The following is a 26,968-nucleotide window of genomic DNA, read 5'->3' on the forward strand; positions in this document are numbered from 1 at the left end:
CTCCACAAACCGCTCTCCATGGCGATCAACAGACGAACAACGGGAACCATCTCCGCGAGACAACTTCAGAAACAGCTTTTCGCCGAACGCATCCTCTTCGCAACAAGCTAACTCTACTCTTCAGCACGGCAAACAGTAGATCCGGGGCTCTGCAGTTCGAACATCGTCGCGCACAAAACTCACTCACAACTGTTCTTTCTACAGAACCGATCGCACTATCCACTGGCTTCCGTTCCGAAGGATCCGCAGAGGTTTCGAGAGATCGCGGAGGCAAAGTTCTGAATGTTGAAACGAGGGGCGATGGAGTTGGACCGGGTCGGGCCGATTCCTCAATAGCAATCAGCCGGCCAATTTCCCGAAGTCGATCGGGTTAATGCAGGTCAACACCCGGGGATCGTGTGATCGGCTCGATCGCTCGGGTAACTGGCTAGATCACGGGCCGAAGACCTCAACTTTGACCGCTCCTGTTCGAGTCGGAAGAGCCAGCTTCCTCAAAGGTGAACGGAGATCGGAGGCGAAGGATATATTTTCGAGCACGTTCCTCGGGAATCTCTGGATCCAGGTGTGGTGGATCTCGGCGTGGATCATCCGACGACCTTCCACCCGCGAATCCCCGTCGTTTTTTTCGTCCGGTGAACCGGACGCGCGCGTTGGCCGGGCTCCACGGCGTCTCGAAAATAGCAGTACACTCTTTCTCTGTCGGTGTGCGGCTATCTCGGCCGAGCTGCCGTTTCTTTTCCAAGAGGCTGCATCCCCTTTCGGAGGGAGGCTGATTCGGTGAGACGAAGATCTCAAGATAGAGTGTGGGGAGAGGGGAAAGAGAAAGAGAGAGAAAAAGAGAGAAGAAGATGGGAGTTTGAAGGCGGGAAAACTTCGGCGAGAGGAACGAGAGAACAGAGACCTGGACCAGCCGCAATCTATCGAGTGCAACGCGGCGCACGTCGCCACGAAACCGCTTTGCGCGAGAGACTGGGAGAGAAACGCGCTCGGCGGTCCCTCTGATCGTCGACGAGGATAGAACTAGTCGAGGGAGAAGGAGAGAGGAGAGTAGAGAGAGAGAGAGAGAGGCGGATGAACCAGTCGCCAACGAGAGGAACCGAGGCAACCAGAGGACACGGCGAGGGTTGCAGAGGGGCACCGATGCTGAATTTTGAGACGAGGAGAGAAAAAAGAAATGGAAAACCAGGGACAGAGGAAAAATCGTGCTACAAGAGGAGAGAAAGAGAGAGAGAGGAGAGCAGCTCGCGCACGCGTAACAACAGCCAAAGTCTACCGGGTGTGGAGTGAACCGCTCTCTCCGCTCTGTGTAGATGTAGATGATCGCGCGACGTTATTGTGCTCTCGCTGATGCTCGATGATACTTCCGCGTGGGAGTTCATGGAATCGTGTTTGCCAACCGGATGATTCGCTGGGTTTACGAGTGCACCGAGGCCGATTAGCGAACTTGCGTTTCAGGGACTCTGTCTTTGGGCTTTGCTCGTGTACCTGGTTTTACTGTCCAGGCTTCGAACTTGAGACACCTGAGACTTGAGACGACTTGAAACGAGTTCGGAAGGTCTACGTTGCACTCAAAAACCTCGACAGCAGGGACTGCATTATGATGGGTTGTCGAAGCCTCAGTCCCACTTGAAATCTCGGAGCTTAACCCGTTTACGTACGATTTTCTTCGTGGTTACAATAATTACAACTTCTTCGTCTTTCATATTTTCACAGATGAGAACAGAAAATTTGAATCTGCATTTACTTTAACGCTGAAATATTGATTGCAAAATAATTGAATTTTATTCTGTCTTCAAAGAAAGACAACATTCATATTTAGCAGATTACATTTCAAGTGTTCGCCACGAGTCAGCATCTCCCTTCGAGTTTGGATAATAGAGGTCACAGTATGTATATCGCGGATTAAACAAGCATGAAACATCGAAACCGCGTCGTGTTTGGACTCATTTCAACCAGAAAACCATCGCGAATATATCGATAAAGCAAATGTTTAAATCAGATCAGGGAATACGTTTTCCCAACTAGAAAACTGCACTTCCAACAGCGCAGAATGATCGCTGTCGAGGCAGAATAGCATCCTAAAAAATGTTTAAGAGCTCCACGGGACATTTGAAATGGGACACCGTGATCTCCTAGGACATGCCGTGTAGCCATTCCAAGAGGAGGACAGATAGAAAAGGGAAGTTCGACGATAAAAACGACCCTCCTCGTCGTTAATGCCGGGGCGCAATACCATCGAACAGCGGAGACGCAAGATTTTCTTCTACATCTTTTTCTCTAGTCCGAGTTTCCGCCTCCGTGGGGAAGCAGGTCCGCAGGATTAAGGATAACGCTCGCTCTGCATTTTCATTTGCGGGACATGTCTTCTGTGTTTGTACACCGGGCTGGAATCAAGTCGGCTTCTTCCGTCACTGTCGGTTGTTCCCTTTTGTTCTCGCCCCGGACGAATGGATCACGCGACACTGAATTGACCTTCGTCGACGTTGAAACTGCGGGGGAGTGTCTTCTCGGAGATTTCGTTGCTTTCCGATGACACGGATGTATCGGTTTTTTCGAAGGGTAGCTCGTAGATATTGACACAATTCGTCTCTGCATTGCGGATTTGGCAAATTGTCTTGAGACAAAGCATATGTCAATGGAAATTATTAGTATTTTATTTTACAGTCGCATATTCGGACGATGAAGAGTCGTTCGATTGAAATGATCGAGGTTCCACGAAATCGTGGATTGAACAAGCAAACTGAATCTGAAGTGCATCGAGCGTGGGCTCGTTTCAATCAGGGAAACTTCGCGGAAATGTTAATACAAGTTTCACGGAAAAAATATTTATCGACAAAAAGCTTTTGTCGTTAAATAAATAAAAAATGTACTTTCTCTGTACCGACTCCTCGAGCTTGCCGTGCCGGCGATTTTCCAGTGGAGAGGTGTACTTTTGTGCGGAAGTTGACAATTTGGCGTCGTTATTCATCCGACGGTAATTAAGCGGGCCTCGAGGACGAGACTTTGCGCGGCGGCGGGAGGCGGCCATTGCCAGAAATTTATTCCGCAAAACGATTTGAATGAAAACGATCGATGTGAACGGAGGCTCTCGTGGCGCAAGCAGAACGCTACAAATTACTCTGTTGTGCGCACGCGAGCGCCGGCCGTGCATACAAGGATCTGGATGACGAATCTCGGCGATGCTCTTTTTCCGACGTCGCGAGCCTCGGGAAAAATATGGAGGTCGACGTGAAAAGGTGTTTTAACCGACCGAGGGAAAATTGCGGGCGCCGCTTTCTCTTTTATGCTCACGGCCGTCGCCGTTGGAACGTCGAAAAACCGAAGGTCCTGGTTGAAGCTGCTTTTCTCGGAGAGGCGGAGCGGAGGGAGAGGCAGAGGAGGGTCTCAGGGTTCCTTTTTTCTTAGACCGATGTTCCAGGAGGGAAACTCTCCTGCAACCCAATCGATACGATAAAGCAATTCGCGAGAACGACTGGGGAAATCTGTTTCAGGAAGAACTTTCATCTCTCTCTCTCTCATCGCTCTCTTATTCTCGCGCATTTCCGCTCCAGGATTCATAAATCTCTGTTACAGTTGCTCTTTAATAAAGCTTACTCGAGGCCACTGAATCTTCGAGTTAGTTTAAGGGCCGTCCGAAGATAGGTTTGAACCACGGTAGTGCCTCTCTACTTGTTCTCCGGGGAAAATCGCGAAGGGTTGTGAGTGTTCGACCAAATCCACTAAGAGTTTCGTTGGGTCTGTGAGTTCGAAGCACGGTAGTGCCTCTCTACTAGTCTTCCAAGAAGTATCATGGCAATAGAGGAAACAACAAGTACACGAATGCTTGAACAAATCTGTTTAGGTTTGTAGATTGCACGAGGTTCTTGATAGATCGATTTAAATGAAACTACAGTAATGCCTCTGTAATAGATCCCAACCATTAAGTAACGCGTCGAACTTCCCCCAAGCCTGAACGATTTCCAATAAACTTAAATTCCGAGACAATGATCTTTTAATACCACGCGAACATTAAATATAAATTTCAGAACTACAGTAACGCCTCTGTAGTAGGTCACGGCGTTTCAAAACGCATTTAACACCGATGCATCACCTGTTTAGCAGCTCTAAGCGATTTCCAATAAACCGTAACCATTAAATGACTCTGTAACAGGTTCGGGAAGCTGGGAGATCAATTCCAGGAGGACGGTAAAGCCTCGCTGCTAGTCCGTTCTCGAAATAACACCTGTTCCTTACAGTCTATCCATCTGACAATGAAATATCACTGTTCGATGCGCACTTTAACCCTCGTACGCTCACTAGAAAAATGGTGGCGGGGTTAAATTGAGTAACAAACTGAGGCAGCTCGTTAGCAGTCGGCGACCATTACAAACAGCATGTTCCCACGAGAGAAGTCGATTTTCAGGGACCGTTGCCAAGATATTCGTGGGGAAAAAGGCATCGAAAGAGCAAGCCCGTTTCAGTGCTGCTCGTGTGTGTGTGTTTCGTGACCCATGTTTCCGGTTCCCGGGGACAATCCGTTTGATCGTGGTTGATAATTGCGGAGAGGACTATATGTGTCAGCTGTAAAACTTTTACTGTCCCATATTCGGGAGCCCGCGTTTCCCTGGAAACTACTATACTCCTGGATACCTCTCGCGCAGGTATTCACCTACACATACGTTGTTCGCGTGTGTACGCGCGTCCGTGTGCCACCGTATGCACGTGCGTGTACGTATGACTGGCTGCGAATGGTGTCTATGACCCATATAACACGCCCAAGCGTAACTAGGTCGTGCACCTCTGTATCCCCTGGAATAATACAGGGTGTCCTCTTTTTAGAAACACTGCGGCGCACGTTCGATAACGCAACGCGCCGCCCACACAATTACCCGAAAAATTCGGTGGACTTCCACAAAGGAAAATCAACGATTTTGTGGCTGAATTTCAAGGTTGGTCTTCAGGGTGAAAAATTGATTTTTGCGAGGGCTACCCTCTCTCTGACCTACTTCCGAGATCCAAGGGGGGGGGGCTGTTAGATTAAATGTTTGGTAGCCATGTTTCAAGTAAAGTGTTATCAGTTTCAGCTCGCAGTATTCAACTATTTGAAGATTTCAATTTAGAATACTTCGAACATTTAACTAAAATTGTTTTAAGTAGTAGTAATAAATTTTCGAAGGTGAATCATCTTTAATTCATGAGTTCGGTGATGAAAGAATGTCGAAAAGAAAAATTTGGAAATGTTGGCGGGCGTTTGAGCGAGAGATGAACCATTTTGCGTGGACTCGAAGGCCACCGGTCGCCCTAGAAAAATTACATCTGATCTTTTATTCATCGCGAACTACCTTCAACTTCTTCGATCGTTTATGACACGCGACCAGGCTATTCCCACTCGATGACGCATCCTGAATCAGCCAGGATACTAACTGCGGCCTGCTTTCCGCAGGATCACGCCCCGCGGAAGGACTAAAAGACTATAAACGATCCGATGTGGGTGCGCTCCGTTTGCCGATGCCTCGACACCGGGTTTGCGCAAACATTCCCGACGCGACCCTAAAAACGACGATCGATACACCGTTCCGGCGAATGGAAAACGGGATCCTTTAACCACCTGACAGGACATTAATCCTTCGATTATCGACGGCTGAGTGGTTGAATCGAGTCGAATTGAATTTATATGAAACGCGGTGAAACCCCGGCCTCCCGGGTTTCTTGAAAGGACGAACGTTTTGCAAACGAACTTTGCCATGGAGCTGCAGTGTGCCGCTGTTCTTCGATGCAAGGTCCTCTTTGAGATCAAAGAGAATTATGACAAAGCGTTTGGAACTCCGCGGGATCAAATTATAGATGAATTTAATTGCGCCTGAGCTTCTGAAGCATTTTTTTAGTGTTTGTAAAGGTTGGTGTTGTTTGCGTAGAGTTTCTTCGAAGGAAAAAGTGCTATTGAGTAGAATCCTGAATACACAATATGGCTGCCTTTAAGAGGTTCTTGTAACGCTAAAGAAGATTATGGTGTACAATCGGGAATTTAACGAGACCGAAATGAATTTCTGAAGAATTTTCTTTCGGATTGTATCTTAGAAATAAATAGGATATTAAAAAGCAATTTTAGCTGAATCTCGTCGAAAATTAATTTGTGTAATAAGTGCTGTTTCGATACGATCACGGGTGAAATGCTTACGTTTCAAGATGGCCGACAGTGTACGACGAGGAATTAATCCTCTCCAGACCAAAGGAAAATATTTTAACAGCTTCGAACACACACAGACTCGAGTTTCGCGAAAGTAAGCTCGAAACTGAACACAGTCGTCAGCTACAATTTACATTAATTAACGCTGCGAGCCATCGTAATCCACGGGATTACCATCCTGTAACATGAAATAAAACTCTTTTTCACCGGACGAAATTCCCTTGGTGCCCGGCGCTCGCGAATCTTACGGAAAATCTATTCGAAACTGGATTCAACGGATCGATCCACGCGCGCCTGGACGCCATTTTCCAATTAAACAAATGTTATCTTTCCCGATGAAGCAAATAGCTTGAAAAATTCACCGGCATTCGTCCAGTCGAATTGCACGCGTCTACCAAACAGAATACTCTACACGGTGAAACAATTTTTTACTTGAGTTTTCTTTTAAATCACCTGTGGAAATAGACATTCGCACTTTGAAAAATATGTAATAAAATTTGTTGGCGATCTGGCAGATGTTGACTTAATTATTCAGCTGTCGCGCCACAAGTTTCTTTCATGGAAACAAAAAAAAAATGGTACGAGGGACGAATTTGGACATTGGGGAACTGAAAAATTTATAATAAAATTTACTAGTGACTCGATAGGCATGAACATTCATTCAACTATTTAATTATTTACTTATTTATCACTGCAAGATAACGTTTCTGTTCATGGAAACAGAAAAATGGTACGAGGGACGAATTTGGACATTGGGGAACTGAAAAATTTACAATAAAATCTGCTAGTAACTCGATAGGCATGAACATTCATTCAACTATTTAATTATTTAGCTGTCGCACTGCAAGATAACGTTTCCGTTCATGGAAACAGAAATAAAGGCACAAGGGACGAATTTGGACATTGGGGAACTGAAAAATTTACATTAAAATTTGATAGTGACTCAATAGGTATTAACATTCATTCAACTATTTAATTATTCACTTATTTAGCTACCTCACTGCAAGTTAACGTTTCCATTTACGGAAACAGGATACAAAGGACGAATTTGAACAGCTCCTTTTCGAGCTTGCATCCTGTATTATTCCCTTCACCGTTCCACCGACTCAACACGAAAAGACAAATTAGGTTGAGCTGGACACGAGGTACGGACGACGGTTAATCCCGTCAAAGAAAAATTCTTCGACGTCCTTCCCGACGCGTAGTCAGCCCGATGCTAAATTTACCGGGGTAGATTGAACGGCTAATCACTGTCGATCGCGATCGGATCTTGGCAGTTCAAAGGTTTACCTTGGAGAACCGACCCCGGTCCAGTTGTTGGCCGGTGAACGCCGACGAGAGAACAGCGCGAGAGAGAGAGAGAGAGAGAGAGAGAGAGAGAGAGAGAGAGAGGGTGAGAAAAAAGGCGACAGGAGGAAAGTGGGTCAGAGCTATTATCAGTAGCGCAGAATTAATCACGCTTCTATTCGTTCCATCGAGCGGTTCGACCGGGACCGATGGTAATTAATGGTTTCGGGGGATGGAATCACAGGTCCGCGTGGCCGCATGCCATTGTTTCAAAGAACAGTCCACAGTGTTCCCAGAGACACCGACTACGTCGATAAGTACCCTAACGCCTAGCATGTTCCAATGAACGGCATATCGAACAACAAGGCTGTAATAATTGCAAGCAGCTTGCGATGAAATTATTCTCTGGACGGTTTGTGTCAATATTTCTCACTGTATTTCTCTTCAGTTCCTATTAACCCGCGGACGAGCGACCATTCTCATAACTAGACTGCGGATCTTTGTGCAAAATAAAATTGTTCTAACGCTGTTCATTTACAGTAAGGAGCATAACTGATTCCACACACTTTACATCAGAATAACTTTTATATGAATGGACCAAACGATTTCAATTTCTCTGTAAGGCTAGAAGAGTTAGTTTAATAAATTACGTCTAATAAATAAGTTGAAAAAATGCATTTGGTCGGAATTGTGATAAACAACACTAAAAATTTTTTAAAAATGTGTTTTGTCAACTGGTATAAATTGTATACGCTCTGAAAATTTATACCAGTTGACCAGGCACATCGTTTGAATTTTCGTTATTGCCCCAGCTAAAAAAGTTGTAAAAATCAATTTTTACTATTGTTTTTCACAATTCCGTCCAAATGCATTTTTTCAATATATTTTGTACACATCATTTACTAAATTAATTCTTCTAGCCTTGCAGAGAAATTGAAGTCGTTTGGTCCATTCATAAAAAAGTTGTTCTAATTTAAAGTGTGCGGAATCAGTTATGCTCCTTACTGTAATTAATTTACCGTAAGCTGAACGATTGAATATGTGGGGTCAAAATAGACCCTGTTAATAAGGGAAACACCATCGATTATTCTTATAACTAGACTGCGAATCTTTATGCAAAATAAAGTTGTTCTAATATTATTAATTTAATGAATTTGCGTTCAGTTAATGTTGGGTCAAGATGGACCCTGTTAGCAAGGGAAACACTTTGTTTGGCGGAGTCCCGGGTTCCTCGGAGACGCTGGTCTCGGCAAGGTGAATTTTTCAGTCGCGAGGAATCGCCCGGAAAACCCAATTCCAGGAAGTAACCTAATTCCTGCGGGAGGGATGACCCAGCCAGCCGCGAGGAGGTAGCCGGAGCACGCCAGGATGTTCCGCAGGAGGTGGGAACGTTGTACGGGGTCCCGTTGGAGGGGGTAGGTTAGAGGTTGCCAGGGGGGTACGTTCGGTTTAGCGATACGTGCCAGTCCGATGCACCCCTTGTCGCCATGGAAACGACCTACTCTCCCTGGACAGACGCATCGGCCACCCTCCGCGTGTTAAACAGTCGAATAAAGGATATCTGCTGCTCTTTGAACCCTTCCCCAACCCTCCCGCTCTCGCCCTCGACTTCCTCTCTCCTCGAGGAGCAGCCGTGCGACGACAGCTGATCGCAGACTATACCATAGCCGTTGCACCCGGTGATCTTGAGCTAGAAACTTCGACACGCTGACCCGATGCGGGAATCGTCGACGATTAGAATTTCAGATTCGAAGGATAGACCTCGCGGAAATTTTGTGTACGGTGTACCGGATGATTCGTTGCTTCCGGTTCGAGGCTCGCAGGGAAAGGGCGCAGAAGTTTTATGGTTGATGCCTGGCGTGGTGGGGTACCTCGTGGGAGAGGATCTAGGATACCCTTTGAACTTTGTTAGTCCTGACCTCGTTTTCGGAGGACCGGTTTCAGGTCGGTCTTCGAAGGCTCAAGATGGTCGATGTGTCTACCTGGGCATCAGCATACGTCAGTGATCATCCGTAATTCTTATTTTGCATAAAGATCCGCTATCTTCTTTCGACGTCTGACCATTCACAGTTTCGTTCTACTTGCCTGATCAGAGACAATTCTTTACGACTGATCAGAGACACTCCAGAGACACTACTGCCTGATTAATTACTGTCTCATTCTTCTTGCCTGACCAAGAACAGCTCTATTCTACTGTCAGATTGCTACTTCTCATTCTTGTCTGACACATTCTCTTAAAGTCCTTTTATAGCTGTTTTATCTTGTATTCATTTTTGTCGTAAATGCATAAAATCTAATGAATAATCTTCTTCTTATTGTCTGGTCAACAGCAGCCACATTCTACTGACTCTGATTCTTCATGACTGACCGTAGCAGCAGTCGTCTGCATCTTGTCTGATCATGCACGACCCAATTCACTTGTCTCCTCAAGCACGTCCCATTTCTCTTGTCTAATTAGCAATATGCTTATTTGCCAAGGACTGTCATAACCGCAAGCCTGACCAGATCAGATTGTATTCTACTCGTCCAATTACGAGATGTCACATTCTACTTGCCTAATCGTGTGCTGTCGTGTTCTATTTGTCTCATTAGAAGCAATCGTATTCTACAGAGTGGCGCACAAGTTATGACCTGGTTTTCAAGACATACAATTTTTTTTTATGGATTTTAATTTAATTGTTCTATCAAGAATTTCGTTGCAGAGTGTCAATATTTGTTGATTATATAGCTGTAGTTTCATCGAAGAAACGCGAATACCCAGAGAAATACAAGCAGAGAAAGTCGAGCAGTAGAACCATCGAATCCCCCGAATGTTTCTAGCTCGATTCTCGCAAACCGACTGACTCAGTTTAGAACGTTGCCGGCCACTTTCTACCCTTAACACACACTTCGTTCGCGGCTCCTAATTACTGCGACACGCTGCCAAGCTTCGTTGGCACGCACTCCCTGCCGATACACACCGCATTTATTACCGAATTTCACTGACACGGCCTCCGAATCCTGTCTGCCATCCAGGAAAAGAATATCAACCCTTACTGGCCCTCGAACCCACAAACCTAATCCAGATGTTTAAAAAAGTCTAATTAATTCGGTCTATCTATCTCGTTAGGCATTGATCTAGCAAGTTAAAAAGCAAAAGAAATATTTTAGAATTTCATCAAGGTTTTTTAAACTAACACCAAAGTCTGCACTCAAAGTCCCAAGCTCCAAGTTTCCAAAAATTCAATAAATTCGTTCTGTCTATCTCATTAGTAGACTGCGGATCTTTATGCAATTATGGCATTTGAAAAATTTCAAAAAATGCTAGGATATAAAATACGACAGAATTTAGTACGATTTTAATTTGTTTCAGATCTAAAAAGGCTACTACTACGAAAAATAAGATTTTATTTGATTCGAGTTTCTCTCTCTCTTAAAATGCGTCTACAAAAGTTGCAAATTCCATAAACATCCGCAGTCTACCCATTAGTCACTAATCCAGCTAGCGACAAAGCAAAAGAAATATTTTAGAATTTAATCAAATATTTTTAAACTAACATCACTCAATCAATTCGTTCTATCTATCTCAGTAGCCACTAATCTAGCAAGTGAAAAAGCACAAAAGAAATATTTAAGAATTTAATCAGATATTTAGATTAAAAGAATCCTGAGCTGCAATTGATCAACTTCACCACAGTCTACACACAAAGTCCAAAGCTCGAAGTTTCCAAAAATCTCTGACAACCCTGTACAAACCGAAGCAAATCTTGTTCCTCAGCATCGATTCCCCAAACGACGAAGAGCATTCTATTATCGTCCGAATTCTCCCCTACGAAACAAAAAGAAGATCTCGCGGAGAGAACAGGGGATCCACTGTGCTCGACTTGTGCATGAATATCGCAGGGTTCCTGAAATGGAGCCTGAGGGTATCGACACAGGTCAGGTGATCGAAATTACCAGGGCAACGAGCGTGAATGATCGCGGTAATGTCGTAATAGGCGATCGACACGTCGGCTAATAGCGGAGAATATACAGCTAAAATAATACAGATTGGCGAGTCGCCAGCTAGTTGCCTGTTCCTCTGCCTCTTCCTCTCTCTTTCTCTCGTTCGTTCTATCTCCGTTCGGGCTCTTTTTCGCTGTTGCCTCTATCTCTCTCTCTCTCTCCATTGTCTTTTTAACCGGGGAGCAAGCTAGCCGCGAGCCTGGCGTTCCTCCGGAGGCCCAGAACGAGGAAATCGGCGATCGGCAGGAATTTATTTTTCGTTGTTAGCAGCTGCCTTCGCGGCACGTTCTTACAAATCAACCGAGAAACAGGGGGTCCGAACGCGGTTTCCTGCTATTCCGGGATGGCGATCGATAATTTTGCATCTGGCTTCGCCACCGGAACGCAATCTCCAGATCGGTTTACACCGCGAGGATCGCCTATCCCGCCTGTCTTGAATTAGGATTATCGCCGCTAATGCTGCCTCGACGTCGCCGTCAAGTCGATTGATCTCGCTCGAGACAATTTCGGAATTGCTCCTCGATGGAGAACACCGCGAGAAATGTCGAAAATTATATATAGATGTGCAATTTTGATGTATAATGTGGATTTTTATGGAAAATAAAAATTGTACGTCTGTATCACAAGCAGGAGGAGCCACGTAAAATCCTTTCTGCATTTAATAGTGTTAACAAGCTGGAACCGATACATTGAAATACGTGAATATTTTTTAAATTGCACCTAGATAGTTAACAATATTAGATCGCGGATTTGTATGGAAAATAAAAATTATTCGCCTGTATTACAAGCAAGAGGAGCCACGTAAAATCCTTTCTGCTTTTAATAGTATCAACAAGCTGGAACCGATACATCGAAATACGTGTATATTTTTTAAATTGCACCTAGATAGTTAACAATTATAGATCGCGGATTTTTATGGAAAATAAAAAATATTCACCTGTATTACAAGCAAGAGGAGCCACGTAGAAAATCCTTTCTGCTTTTAATAGTATCAACAAGCTGGAACCGTTACGTTGATGTTTTTAAACATTTTTTAATACTGCACCTACTCGTCATTATCAGAAATGCATAAAATCCGCAGTTCGGTCGCAAAATAATTACAAACATGAATATCCTTCAACCTGACGCACTCGAACCACGACCATCAAGCCTAAGAAGTATTCCGAGCAAATTTCCGCAGAATTTTTCAAAAGGCTCGGGGGCAGCAGAATATTCCAGGGTGAAAGGGAAGGGAAGAGGGGGATGAGTAAAAAGTGACGCAGGATTAGCGGATTCCCTTTGTCTCTAAAGAAATCACGCTGCGAGACAGAGCCGGGAATAAAATTCAAAGGGAAGCCGAGGAGGGATGGACGGGGCGAATAAATCCCTGAAACGGGATTACAGAGAATCCCCTAAGTTCGACAATAAATAGGCGAAGGCGTGGGGTCTACGGTTGGGCTCAGTGAGCCTGAAGCGAGCCGGCCATGCTCGAGCAACCTAATTAACGAAAAACTAGCGTGGCGCGGGCAGATCAGACAAATTACTGCCACCTGGCTGGCCGAGAAAGTAACGAGAAGTAGAAGTAGAACTCGCTTGCCTGCCTGCTCGACCCCGGAGCGTTCTACATCGTTGCGGGAGAGAGAAAGAGAGAGAGAGAGAAATTATAGGTGAAAAGATGATGAATCCTCTTGCAGGATGCCAGAGGACACTGTGGCCTGGGCGAGCACGACCAGAGAGAGAAGAGAGAAGAGAGAGAGAGAGAGAGAGAGAGAGAGAGAGAGAGAGAGAGGAAAATCATGGGGAATCGGTGTACCGGATAAATTTTATTCAGGTCAACCCGTACAGTGGTCGACCCGGGTGAGGAGGGTTGCTGAACTCCGTGACCTATATTCCAGCAAATGGGGCAGAGAATAAACGACGAAGACAGATCGAGCTACTCCCCCACCATGAAACCTACTCTCCCACGCTACGACCAGTGTCGAACGATTTTTCCGCGATTCCATCAAACGAACAGGACCTCCCTCGATCCGAGACATCCGGTTCCGTTTAAGCATACTTTCTCTCGGACTCACTACCCGGGGAAATATTGCACGTCGCCGCTCTTTCCTGCTCACCGGAGGATAATTGATCCGATGCGCTATCAATCATACGCCTCCTGGATACAGCTGCAGCTGGTGCATTGAATATTGGATAACTGACCTTTCGGGAAATTACGATTCGAACATTAGAACAGGAAAATGTGCCTCGACATACTGGAGCGAAGTAGAAATCGATTTTCTTTCGACAGAGATTTAGTGAGCGCAGGGTGATCGAACAATGTTCGCTTGTAATGATTAGTACGCGGATTTGACGCATTTGGATGGAATGATTTATGTGCAGATTTTATTACGAGAAATAATGTTCTGCATGAAGATTCGCAGTCTAGTGACAGTTATATCTGTGTTGTTACAGAAAATTGTCACGAGTTTTTATGTTTGACTCCTTGAGGCAACAGCAACTCGTTGGGGACGTGCTTTTCTATTTCCTCAACTATGTCTGCTTTTCATTTAATTGCTAATAGAACTGCTCCTCCTGACCCAGTCTGTTATTTCATTGCTGTGTAAACTTGCGAAACGAAGGACTGCGGAAGTGCTTGTCACATTTGTTACTTAAATTCGATACCTGTGACGTTAATTTGCCTGAACAATAGCTTGAATATTAACCCTTTACATTATTAAATTCGTTCGTATTTAATAAATTGCCAAACATGTAAGTATTTTATGAAGTATTATATGTTTCATAAAGCGATGAAAATCGTCGGAAGAAATGTTCGTTTTTCGAGTTAAAATGTCAATTTCGACCAACAAGTGAGCAACGTGGCAATCAATGTGCTAATAGATAAATGTATTTGCTGCCTTAGAAAAGTCGTTCGACATCGGTGATTCCATTGTTGCTAGTTCCAGAACGAATCGGCCGCTTCTGCCGCGAATCGGCGGTTCTCTCGAACGGAGAAAATCCATTTTGGCGAGCGACGAATAACGGCGGAGAATGCTGGATATCGACGAAAAGATTTTCCTCGACGACAAACCGACCAGACGAGAAGGCGCTCGCCGCGAGGAAGAGCCGCGAGTGGCTTCCGCGCCGGTCGCCCGCTATTTATAATGAAAATATTTTCACGACGGCCACGATGTCCGAGAGCTGCCCACGTATCTATCGACGGATATATATCTCGAGACGCATTTAGCACCTACGTCCATCGATCTCTCGACGTCTTTTTTCCACCCTTACCGCCGGCAAACGATAAACAATTAACCAGCGGTTCCTCCTCGAGGGACCGCGGTCGCGCGAATATTCACTTGAGGGTCTCTCGACTCGACACGTATTCTCCGTCGCATCGTTCACAGAATTTACGGAACACCTAACTCCCTCGAAATGAAAAATGAAGCACACCTCTCCGAACCATTGCGAACATTCTAAATTGTTAACCCTTTGCAGTCGGAGCTGATTTAACTTGAAAATTGAACATTTCTTCCGGTCTAGAATAATTCCATTGTAAATGAATTTTTTTCATTTTATGGATATATTATTATGTCTTATTATATCTTGTCAGACTCTTCTCTTAAGTCGAAGTAAAATTGCATTTGTTAATAAATATTTGTATTTGTTGAAAAATTGAGAATGCTTCAGAAATACACCGAATATAAAATTTCCGGGGACGACGAGTGAAAAGAAAGAAAATCGACGTATTTGCACGTAGTTCGACGACCCTGCAGCTGTAGGTAAAAATTGTTTAACAAACTACAGCTCGAAAACATCGAGCAGAGTGCAGTCTCCGCCTTTCATTAAAAAAATCGAATCGATTCCGGCGCCGCAGGACAAATGGAGATCGACGGATACAAGCAGCCGCCCGTACACCACCGGAGGTTTAACGTCCGATTTTTTTTTTGTCTGTTTTCCGGGCCGGGAATAAACAAAACGAAAAGCCCCCGAACAGCCTGGAATCTCGTTCAGCGCGTTTTCCGCGTGCGGCGGCGGTGGAAATTTTATTTCCCGGTACGTCTTCCCTTCAATTTCATCGAGTATTGTTTTTCCGGGAAGCAATCGCGACTCAATATTCGAGTCCACGATATACAGACGAGTGCATCCCGACGGCGTATCGAGTGGATTTGTTTTTCGAAAGATTTGATTTCCACGGCGGAACACGGGGCCGGAGGTCTGCTCGCCACACCCCGGATCACCGAGATTTATGTTGCGTCTTTGTGTGCGAGGAATTATCCGGGGATTGGGTCCGGTTCCATGAAAAATTAAAAAGTAATTTTATTCTCCACGGAAGAAGAAGTGATGGAGGCCGAAATCATATTTTTGAGAGACAACAGTGAAAAGACTGTGAAGGTGTGTGTTCACTTGAGAACAACTATCGAGGGTGTTCTGTAATTTTACTATTTATTCGTGGATATTCAGCTGATACTTGAAGGCAGCAAAGATATTAAAGAGTGAAATGTTTTCGATGAAGAATGCCGTGTCTCCACTTGTGAACAACTATCGAGGGTGTCCTGTAATTTTACTATTTATTCGTGGATATTCAGCTGATACTTGAAAGCAGCAAAGATATTAAAGAGTGAAATGTTTTCGATGAAGAATGCTGTGCTCCACTTGTGAACAACTATCGAGGGTGTCCTGTAATTTTACCATTTATTCGTGGATATTCAGCTGATACTTGAAGGCAGCAAACATATTGAAGAGTGAAATGTTTTCGATGAAGAATGCTGTGTCTCCACTTGTGAACAATTATCAAATTATTACACCGAACGCCCCCCTCTAACACTTTAATTCCCCAAAATATATTCTCGTAAGTAGAAAAGCTCGGTATTAAACGCTACAGAACCTGCAACTGTTAAATCCTAACAGGATTTACCACAGAGAATGAGATTATACGGCTACGAGTGAGCAAGTTTTCGTAGGTTCCAGTCGCAGAAGTGGAATTAAGAGCCATCGAACAGCGATTCGGCCGTGATTCGTCGCGTTTTCGAGTTCCGAGTTCTGCTATACGTATTCTCGCGGCAACTTCGAGCCGGTAATGAATAAGGCACCTCTCGGTCGAGTAATACTAAAAGGCTGAAATAAATAATGGAGCGGCTTCAGGCCCGAAACGGTCTCGGGGGATTAATTAATACGATCGTTGCTCTAATAACGTCGCGGCGGATACGATACGTCACCGGGCGAATTTCTCGCGGTTTATCTTCGTCGTGATTTCGCCGTCGAATTGGGACGGTCTAATTGAAACGTCGATTTCGCCGTTACAGCGGAGCGTATGGCAAAGCTAGGTGTGCACGTCGCCGGTTCTGAATGGAACCCGTAGGCGAGCGAACTATTTTCAACCTGACCGAGCACACGTGCGATCGATCATATTTTTTTCTCCTTCCAACATTATACTTTGTGTTCGAAGGAAAAATCCTTTGACCGATCACATGAAGAGGGCAGTAGAATCGGAGAAGAGAAAATTCCTCTCTTCCAGTGTTTTCCGCGAATCGAGCCTGCACAAGGCTTCCGATCATCTCTCTCACTCTCTTTCTACTGAGTGAGTCGAGGGTTCGAATAACAGAAATGTACGCGAGGAAATATACGGAGAAAAGAAGCAAGCGAGATGTTAGGGAAGCAACACGTGCGACCGTTTATCAAGGTACATGAATTCACGGACGGCCGGCCCGGAAGAATGCTCTGAAATTGAAAGGAGCTATAGAGAGGCCCGCGGGTTTTGGCTCGTGCCGGATCAATACCGTTCGTATCCAGTTTTCCTCGTTGTCGACAGTCGCATTCCGCGTCCTTACCAACGTCCACTCTGCTGACAGGCTCGCATTAAAGTCCATTAAATAGAAACGAAGCCTGCGAAATTCACGGCGAGGAATGATTCAACGGCATACGCGACATTCTGACGCTTAATAAACGAACCTCGCGTGCTCCCGCATGGAAATGCGGATTCCAACGGGCACCGTCTACGGTAACACCTCGATAACAGACGGGGCTACGGTTGTGACCACGTCACTGCATATTTCGTTAACCGCATATTTCGGTTTCGCCGCAGTTTTTCCCAGATTCACATTTCTCTTCGAGAATTACAACAGTGCCTCGATAATTGCTCATCCATGGATCGAATCTGCTGATTTATGTTACAAAGGAATTCGTGTAATACTGCAGTACGATTATGTCAAAAAATTGGAGATGATTATCCTGAATTTCTTTACAACTAGTTACAAGAAACCTACAGTAGTGCTTCGATAGAAGTACCCAGTGCTTCCAAGAGACGTTTTCTTCTCGTTTGTTTCCAAGATCCCGAGGCGTTTCTCGGGGCGGAAAACGAAGGGGAGAGTCGATGAGCATTGTTCTGAAAAACTAACAGTGGCGTGAAAACCGGACGCGTTCTCCGAGCGAGGAGCGTGGGCGATCGAAGAAGTTCGAGCGTGGGCGAACGACGCGGAAGAAAAGAAAGGAAAGAAAGGACAAGGGCGCCCTGTTGATTCCGTTGAATACAACACGGGTCTATCCCCGACAGTGTAGCAACTGTATTTAACGAAGTAACCGCCACTAAGTCGTACGTTCCCGACGAGGCCTGGTCAATTTTGGCGGCGGTCCAGGGCTACGTCAGGATCGTCTCTGACGCCAGCATCAATGAAAGAACGTGAGAGAGGAAGCGAGAGGGCGAGAGAAGCCGCTCGAGCGAGAGTTGACAGGTTATATCTCTCTGTAGGCCTGTGGACCAAAAATAACGCGGGTGTTTTAACGCCGGAGCGATTTTCACCGAGAGCTCCTTGGCCGTGCGAAGACGATAGTCCTCGTCGTTAGATCCCCTCGTTACCGAACGGTGACGTTCAACTGAATGCCCTCCAATCGCGTCGATCCGTTCGCGTTTCGATTACGTAATCCGTCGTTTTGTCGCGGACTTCGGTGGTCTCAGGTGCCAATCGCTTCCGTCGCGAATTTCAAACAATATTGAAATGATAATATCATTGAACGTCGAGTATCGTTATTTATTATCAGGTCGTTAACTTGGACAGGAGAATAGAAATTTGTTCCTTTTTCGTTGAAATGTCCCTATACCTCTCTACTTGGTCATGAGCAGGGACTCACGGCGAACATATAGCGAAGCACAAGCCACTAAATATTACATTATCATTGATCAATATATTCAGTTTGCTTTGTTTCATTTCTTTATAAACCATTAATGTTTATTCTAGCATACCGGAAGAAACATTTCACCATCCCTGAATTACAAACTGTTCCACGTTTTCCCACTGAATACATTTAAACAATATTCGAATGAGCTGTGCTATTAATTCAAAATAAGCGTACGAAAGTTTACCTTTTGTTAATGCTTAATTGTCTCGAACGTATGTGTATTTGTCTAGTTCGAAGAATTTGTTCGCAGTACGTATGCACTACTGACAAGACACGGCTGTCTCTCGACTGTGGAAGATCAACGCTTCCGATCTAGGAAAACCAGTTAGCTGGCACTCGACTGATGGCGAAGATCGTGCGATTCACACGTTTATATAGATGCACGAGTCTCATGTGCATCTTGCAGCTCGCTGTTGCATTATTCAGCTGATATGAGGCATATCACGTTGACTAGAAGTTCGTCGGTACATGTGAAAGAAAGCAGACGTATCGTGCTATGCCATTTACTTCCACCCGAGCCTTAAGCTCCGTTCACACCGGGGAAAACACCATGATCGAATCACTTGAACAAGCACCGTCCTGAAGCGGATCTGAACAGATGATCAACTATCGAGGCACTGTGTTCAAAGTCTGTTATGTCCGATATTCACTTGAAAATAGTTCATAAAATTATACTTTATACCAGAACAAACATTCTAATAAATTGACTTTAGCGGGTGCGATACTGAAGCGGATCTTAATGCTGCGTATCCACGGATGATCAACTATCGAGGCACTGTGTTCAACGTCTGTTACGTCCGATATTTACTTGAAAATAGTTCATGAAATTATACTTTATACCAGGACAAACATTCTATTAAATTGACTTCCACGGGAGCAATACTGAAGCGGATCTTAAGGCTGCGTATCCTTCCAAAGGATTCCTTTCTGCGTTTCCTTCCAAAAACGTGGATATAGCGTCGAATAATTTTCCGAGGGTGCAATGGGGTTCGATTGTGAACGCCCCATAAGCCATAAGGTCGAATCATACGGGAAATTGGCCAAGCGAAGTAATACAGACGCGTTCCGTCCGTTTCCTGCTCGGACGGCAAAGACACCGTCAATTGTCGCATGAAAAATGCAACGTACACGTGCGCTCTCCGCGATCCTGTCGGCCGATGGATTGTGATCGAGCGAGGGAGGGTCATGGAAATTTTAGGTCGTTGTCCCTGCAACGACGCGGTGCACGCGCCGTCTGTGGCATTTCTCGTGGCGAGAAACTGACCCGGGGAAAACACGTATCGAACAGATCAATCATTCGACAATTTTTTCCTCAACGTTTTCCCGAGCCGGTTCTAATCCGTTCGCTTCCAGGAACGTTTCCGCGACGAGATCGAGACGCACGCGACCACCGAAACGGAAAACACGGAGCCGAACAGGTAATTTATTACGGTGCCATGACGCGATTGGCCGCCCTTCCTTAGCGAACACGCGCTTTTCGACGAACTTTTCAGGGAACGACCCTGACTCGGCCCCAGCGAATGGCATTTCGCGATGGAAAGCCTTATTAAATGTCAACCGGTGTCCTTATCCGGCTTAACAGCAATTTTAGCCGCTGACAAATTCTGTTGCAACGCTTCTAAACAAAGAAAATCGAACGCTCCGCTCAAGTCACTAATTACTTCCCGAATCTGCACAAAGTTTCAACACAGAGAACCAGTCTCAAAGCAGCAGCATTTTACAAATCGTTGAAACATGTAAAAGAGGAGTGAAACCGATCATTTAAATTTTACATCGCACGTCACGACGCCAAATGATCATCTGAAATTTAAATGTCCTTTCTCATATTATCTACGTTCGGAATTATGATCGTGACAAGTGGCGTCCATATTGAACGCGTCCAATTGGATAAATGCAATTAAACGGGAGCGAAGTGACGGCTTAAAAAATTCATAAAAATTCCAATTTTCAATTCTAGGCGAACGTAGCTCTCGCTCAAACTCGAGATGAAAGGAACTCGTTAGCCAATCCGAGGGCTCGAGAGTTACGACGAGTCGGTCGCCAAACGAACCAACGTCTGTCGTCGTTAAAATCCACCGAGACGAGCAATCGTCACGAAACGTCCACGTCGAGGAAATTAATGATGTAACGTGACCCTGTTTGCCTGTCCGATGACTCAGAATCCATACCCGGACAACCATGTTTCGCGAGACAACTCGGCGAAAGGTATAGTGGTCTGACTATAGGCGCACGTGTTCCACTCACGTGACACAAGCCGACCGAAAGTTGTATACAACACGCCGGAAGTCGGTTTCCGCGATTACGTAACGCGCAGCGGCGTCCGAGGATTTTCGAAAAATTCTTTCAAGTTTACACTCTTGCGCATTTTTCTAGAAATTGTGACATTTGCACATTTGTTTTGTAATCCTTTCTAACAAATTCCCGAATTGTTTTTTATTCACCATGTTAGAGGCTCCTCTCGAATTCCAAAATTCTTAAACGGTGCGTGCTTGAAGTAACGACAAACAATTTGTTTCAAATTTCTATTTCATACGGGTACCTACGAATCCAGCAATAACGAAGATAATTACGGCGAGCGTTGTAATTATTCCATGCCGCGCACGTCAATAAATTGCACACGCTTCCCACAAATTTGTTCGAAACTTCGCCGAGCATAGTTTTAACGTAGCTTGTCTGAACTACCACGTACGTTTCGAAACTTTCTCGAATATAGTTTTGCGATGCATCGTCCACTGAATTATCCGTAAGTTTGTCGAACACATTGTCTGCGCTTGCATACATTTTTTCCGACTTCGTCGAACCTGGTAGTTTCGCTCTACATTGTGCTCATAAATTCGCTGGAACTTTTCGCGGACGTACAGTCTGTCGAAAGAGTCCCGTACCTCTATACACTTCTAAAATAGCAGTCACTTTTTCGAAAGTGCACTGGACATGAAATATTTCAAGAACGTAAATTTTTCGAAAATTAATTCAGATTATAACAACCAGCATTTGTTTCGTTGCTTACCTTCCTCGTTCGAAAGTGTTATTAAATGCAACGTACCCAACTTTGAATTGTTAAAACAGTTAAGCAGAAGAAAATCACAGATTCTCTGAAAATTATGCATTCTACTATGACTTGAAACAACGAAGAGTGCATCAAATTGATTTTACTGTTTTTAAGTGAACTGTCAGATTATGGATGTCACATATTTGTGACGGTGGTAGCGAGCAGGTTAAACATTTTGTCTGTTAAACATTTATATCTGCCAATAAATGCAGACAATTTTTACTTTCCATAAAAATCCGCAATCCTTCTAACACAGGCATGTCAAACAGGTCCGTTGAAAAGTACTCTGCGGCCCGACCAAAAACTTTGAAACTATTGCTGAGAATTGCTAGAATTAATCGAAATACAGTGTAATTCCGTATTGAAACTAAAATATAAGGATATTGAGATTCCAGATTTCTACAATTATTTATCTGTCGATCGATTTCCCAATATGTTATGTACGTTGTGTTTGTACTATAGTCTGCTTTCTTTATTGCGGCCTTCGAATTAATTTATAATACTTAATTAGGCCATTGATGATAAATGAGTTTGACATGCCTGTTCTAACACCTCGAGCAAACTCAAGTCGTTCGAACGCGTTTTGAATAAGTTTTTCTGTTTTAGATGGTGTACCGAGAGTTTTTTCATTGACTGTAGTTCGACAAAGTTGCGGACCCGATTCAAATAGGGTATGGTCGAGCGATGGCGGTGTCTCGTTAGAGAGAAGTCGATTTCTGGACAGTGTAGGTGTGGAAGAGAAGCCAACAGCTCATTAAGGGGATGACGGGTAAGTCCTTAGAGGAGCAATTCGGTTTCTTATAGAACCGTAACACGCCACCCTCGTCGAATCGAGGGCCACTGCAGCCACTTTTTATCTCCAGGGACCTCGAAGAGCCCTCCTACACGTCCCGCTATCTCTTACCCAAGTCTTTATCCACGGCTGATCACTGTTTTTCTTTATTGTACCGCCGTTAATCACCGCTCCACGTCGATCTATCGTTCAGAAATGATCCTCGAGCTCCTGTTCAGCCTAATCTCCGCGACCTGTGGCCACAATTCTATTAATAATGGAGAATCGGTTGACCCCGAGGCCAGATTACGAGACAACGCCGGGGAATCGGAGACGATAACCATAAGCTCGCTCGAAATTGCGTGTTCCGTTCTCGTTAATCCGACTTTAATTAAACGACTCCGCTATATCACATCTCTTTTGATCCTTTATTAAAATATTATTCAATAGATCTGTTTCTGGAAAAACAATCTACTGTGTTATCTTTTCCTGCAACTTTCGTGGTTATCACAACAGTAGTTTAATCAGTTCTAGTTTCAATACTTGTAAAATACAAAATGTAGTACGGTTAGTATTAATAATCGAACTCGTCGCAGCTCCTCGCACAAATGATAGGCTCTGTTTCGCCGGAATTATGGCAGCATTGCCACCGAGCAAACCAACAATCCGTCCCAGATTCGCGGCTGCGAGCACGGTCGCGTAATTAAGAGCCACCCGGTGTAATAATCGCAGTCCGGGCGGCTCGGAGGGCGGGGGAGGATTAATCAAGAAAATGAGGAGGCTCGGAGAGCCCAACAGTCCGTGTATGTGTATGCAACGATGCTCGAATCAAGGAGATAGGCCGAGTCCGACTGGTGAACTTGACCTTCACCCAGCACGGCTACCTTCGATCGAGCCTCCAACGCCGGGAATCCCCCCGAAAGAAGGTTAACAGAACCTTCGTGGAGGGCACACGTGTGATGCCGCATTAAGAAGGGCCGACCACGGGTTGGCGTGACTTCTACCCGGCCTTTCATCCAACCACGATGCAATCGAGCGATTCGCGTGCGAATTCACCGACGGGAATCATCCTAACCTGCACCACGAGCCTCCCACCTCTATCATCAGCTGCAATTTGTCTCTCCTAGCATCAATCAATGACAATACCTCTTTTGATCCTTCAATTTATGAAACTTTCATCCATACGTTCAGCTTCTTTTCTGGTTAAAATGAAACGATACAATTAGGATAGTATGAGAATTTAGATGATATCTAAATTCTGCTTTATCGCAATATAAACAATATAAAATGCACATATAATGCAGGATTCTTTGTACAAATCGATAGAAAGATTTAATCCAGCACTGCGGCTAGCTAACTATTGGGTTGGCAAGAAAGTAATTTGAAATAAAACCGAATTTCTTTATTCAAGCGATGAACTTTAATCAATAATATATTTTCTTATTTACACTTTTTGGCGAAAGATCGCCGAACAAATGGGAAAATACCATATTCGTTAAAGTTCATTGCTTGAATAAAAAAATTGGGCTCTATTTCTTCTAACAAGGGAAGGACCCTAAGTGTCTGACTTCGATTTCGATAATTTTTTGTGAGATGATGGTATATGGACCTCTAATTATGTATGCAAAGTATTAGGTCTAGTTACTCAATAGTTTTAAAGATATAAACAAACGAACTTCGAAAACTCGAGCTGCAAATCATGGTATATCAACAAGGTATAAAACTTTAATTGTTTATATCCTTGAAACTATTGAGTAACTGCATCTAATATTTTGTACACATAATTAGGGATCCATATACCATCATCTCACAAAAAATTATCAAAATCGAAGTCGGATACTTGGTGTCCTTCCCTTGTAAGTATATTAGAAATTACTTTCTTGCCAATCCAATATTATATCTATTCTACCACCCGAACAGTCGCGTCGCTTTGATTATTTCGGATAACAGAGGTTCTACTGCATCGTGTTCGGAGTCATTTCAACCGGAAAAGTGTCACGAATATGTTGGTGAGAATTTCAATTTTGCATAAAGAACCGCAATCGAATGGTTGTGAATTTTGCAAACGGCGATAAAGGAGATGACGGCTCCCTAACCGGTTTAGAATTACAGTGAGCCATCCCAGTGAGCGCAACACAGTCCGATATAATCAATCCCCGTGCCCGGGGATGATTGAAATTCGCGGAGGTCGCGTGCAACAGCCGCGATCAAGGATTAAACGTCGATGAAAGTCGCGACTACCACGAGTTAGGTAGTACTCGCGTCGCAGTGCACTGTCTTTATCCGGCAAGGTCATCGTCGAAGCGAATAAATGAGATGACTCACGCGGGATTCGCCGAATGCCTCCGCCATTGAGCGAATCGTGGCCGCATCGATCCGCTCCGCGACGAATTACGCGAAATCGTCGCGAACTATACCGTGCAGAGCCACGATTTACCTGAACACGCCTACCCCCCGTTGCATCTAACCCCTTCTGCCCTGGTGGGACACCCACGCTGCTCTACGAGGATCCGCGTCCTTGAATCTCTGCAAAATTGCAGCATTGCAAATTCGCGATACACAATCGTGCATCGCTAAAAATCATGTTATAACTAGACTACGGATTTTATGCATTTGTTATAAAAATACGTTGAAATTTAAAACAGTGTAACACAATCTTGGAACAATCCTAGAACTGCTACACCTGCTTGTGTATATTAAACCCAGCAAAAACATCCTGTAAACAGGAGCCAAGTTCCTGTGGCCGTTAAAAGTTGTGAGATCAAGCAAAATACGGCCAAGTTCGTTAGCTTAGAAATACCTCTTGCAATACTGAAAAAAGCGTTTGTAAAAATTAGTTTGAAAGAACGATATTCAATTTTTAAAGAGTTACATGGAGGGCGAAATAATTCAAACTTGGCCGCTACCTAACACCTTTTATGGTCATTGGTTTAAAAAGTAACGGCCAAGTTTGTAACGACCTTTATAGTGTAAAATTTCAAACTTTAATAATTATTCCTTTGAGTGTTTGTTATGGTGGACCTATGTACCAAATTTCAAGCTTATAGGTCAATGGGAAGTACCCAAAAGGTTTTGATGATCTGTCAGTCAGTCAGTGACAAAAGCGATTATTGAGGTCCTACATCTCGGAACCTACTAATGTTGGAAGATTAATGTTTTGTCAATATTGAGACATGATAGTATTTAACAAGTGTACGAAATTACATCTCTCCATCTGCCTCCAATGCCGAGTTATAAACCTCTAGAAAACTACCGTGCACCTAGATCGCTAAAAATGTAAACCTAGTGTGAGCAAATGAACTTAGAAACTGAATAACTCTCTTTAAAATTCATGAAAGAGATGACGATAAAACAAAACTGTATTATGTTCTACGTAATCCAGAGCTTTATCATTTTTGCAGTGTTTGTGCACGCTACGAATGCATAAAGTTCTGCGGTTCATTAATAATGATAGTAACACATTCATTATAAAGTATGTGCACGTGTTACGAAGAAAATTCACAGTACACGATTGATTCGGACCCTTGGAGTGCAGTGAGGGTACCTAAAACCCATAAGAAGGATTCGAGCGACGACAGTCTTGCGTCAAGCATGTCTTAAGGAATCCCGAAGAAGCATCAGAAGATATAATCGTGTAAGCTTACAACCACACCACCGGAAGGTGAAGGAAAGCCCACAACGGCAAAAACATCAATGAAGTCCGCGGACTAAGTAGTATCACCGTGTACGGTGACCGTCTGACTAGTCCTCGGGCGTCACTACTTAGAACAGGGTCACCGCGTGACCGACTATTACGCAGCCCTAAACGCGGTGGAAATGCAAAAGGCTGACACCGTGCCGACCTAACCCACTGCGAGGAGTCACGATCGCCCACGCAGGCGACAGGAAAAAGCACGCTAATGAACATTTAACGATTCAGGGAACGGCCGGAAACGTTTCCGCAACGATCGAGCCCATGGCTCTGTTTTACGGGGTTCGAACTGTCGCAGAAAATACTCCGACACGAGAACATTAACGATAAAACCCGTTTTACGGCGTCCGCGACCATAAGCCCCGATGAGTTTCACTCAAAAACTGACCTACTTGCTAACCTCCTCGCGGTCCTACGTCAGACAGTGATCGTCACGCATTTTATCGATTTATTCTGCATTCGTCGATATCAGAAGACTGCGGATCTTTATGAAAAATAAATATTTTCTCCGTTGATTGCAAGAGCTAGAAACCAAGGAAAAGTTCTTTCGTTATTTAACGATTTTAATAGATATAAATAATATATTGATACGTTTAAATTCTTTGATTGGTCTCTACTATTTGTTGTAAAGAAAGGAATGCAGGATTTTTGTGTTCCTTTGTTTTAATTGCAATTTTATACCAATAAACATTTACCTTAATTTAATGAGTTATATATGTCGTTTTAAAGCTTGTTTTACGCTCTATTTAATTATGCTTTTGATGTTTAACTTTATTCAAATTTTTATTAAATTATTTTACCTTTATTCCAGGATGTCAAAACGCGATTTTCGTGTCATTTTTTTCTATGAGTTCAAACTAGGCCGAAGTGCAGCTCAAGCGGTTTGGA

General features: G+C 44.1%; 2 protein-coding genes across 10 annotated transcripts in view; one reads left to right on the forward strand and one right to left on the reverse strand.

Moving 5' to 3' along the window:
• LOC143215156 (uncharacterized) overlaps window positions 1–26,968 on the reverse strand; it is a 43,635-nt gene that overhangs the window by 10,514 nt on the left and 6,153 nt on the right. For 2 of the 7 annotated variants that reach the window (XM_076437026.1, XM_076437021.1), the window contains exon 1: window positions 1–17,020. The exons of the other annotated variants lie outside the window; for them this stretch is intronic. The gene's annotated coding sequence lies outside the window, so the exon portion shown is untranslated. Of the gene's footprint in view, window positions 17,021–26,968 lie in introns of those variants that run through there. 7 annotated transcript variants of the gene reach the window in all.
• Window positions 16,924–26,968, forward strand: part of LOC143215165 (uncharacterized) — a 20,723-nt gene continuing 10,678 nt past the window's right edge. The window contains exons 1-3 of one of the 3 annotated variants that reach the window (XR_013010301.1): window positions 16,924–19,986; window positions 20,526–20,773; window positions 22,224–22,386. Coding sequence is in view for 1 of the 3 variants with exons in the window: in XM_076437047.1 (XP_076293162.1) it covers window positions 20,719–20,773; window positions 22,224–22,375 (207 nt within the window). In the remaining 2 variants the exon portion in view is untranslated. Of the gene's footprint in view, window positions 20,774–22,223; window positions 23,821–26,968 lie in introns of those variants that run through there. The other 2 variants (XR_013010300.1, XM_076437047.1) reach the window with 2 other exon arrangements.

Source organism: Lasioglossum baleicum, chromosome 13, assembly GCF_051020765.1.
Source record: "Lasioglossum baleicum chromosome 13, iyLasBale1, whole genome shotgun sequence".
In the NCBI taxonomy this organism is placed as follows: Eukaryota; Metazoa; Arthropoda; class Insecta; order Hymenoptera; family Halictidae; genus Lasioglossum; species Lasioglossum baleicum.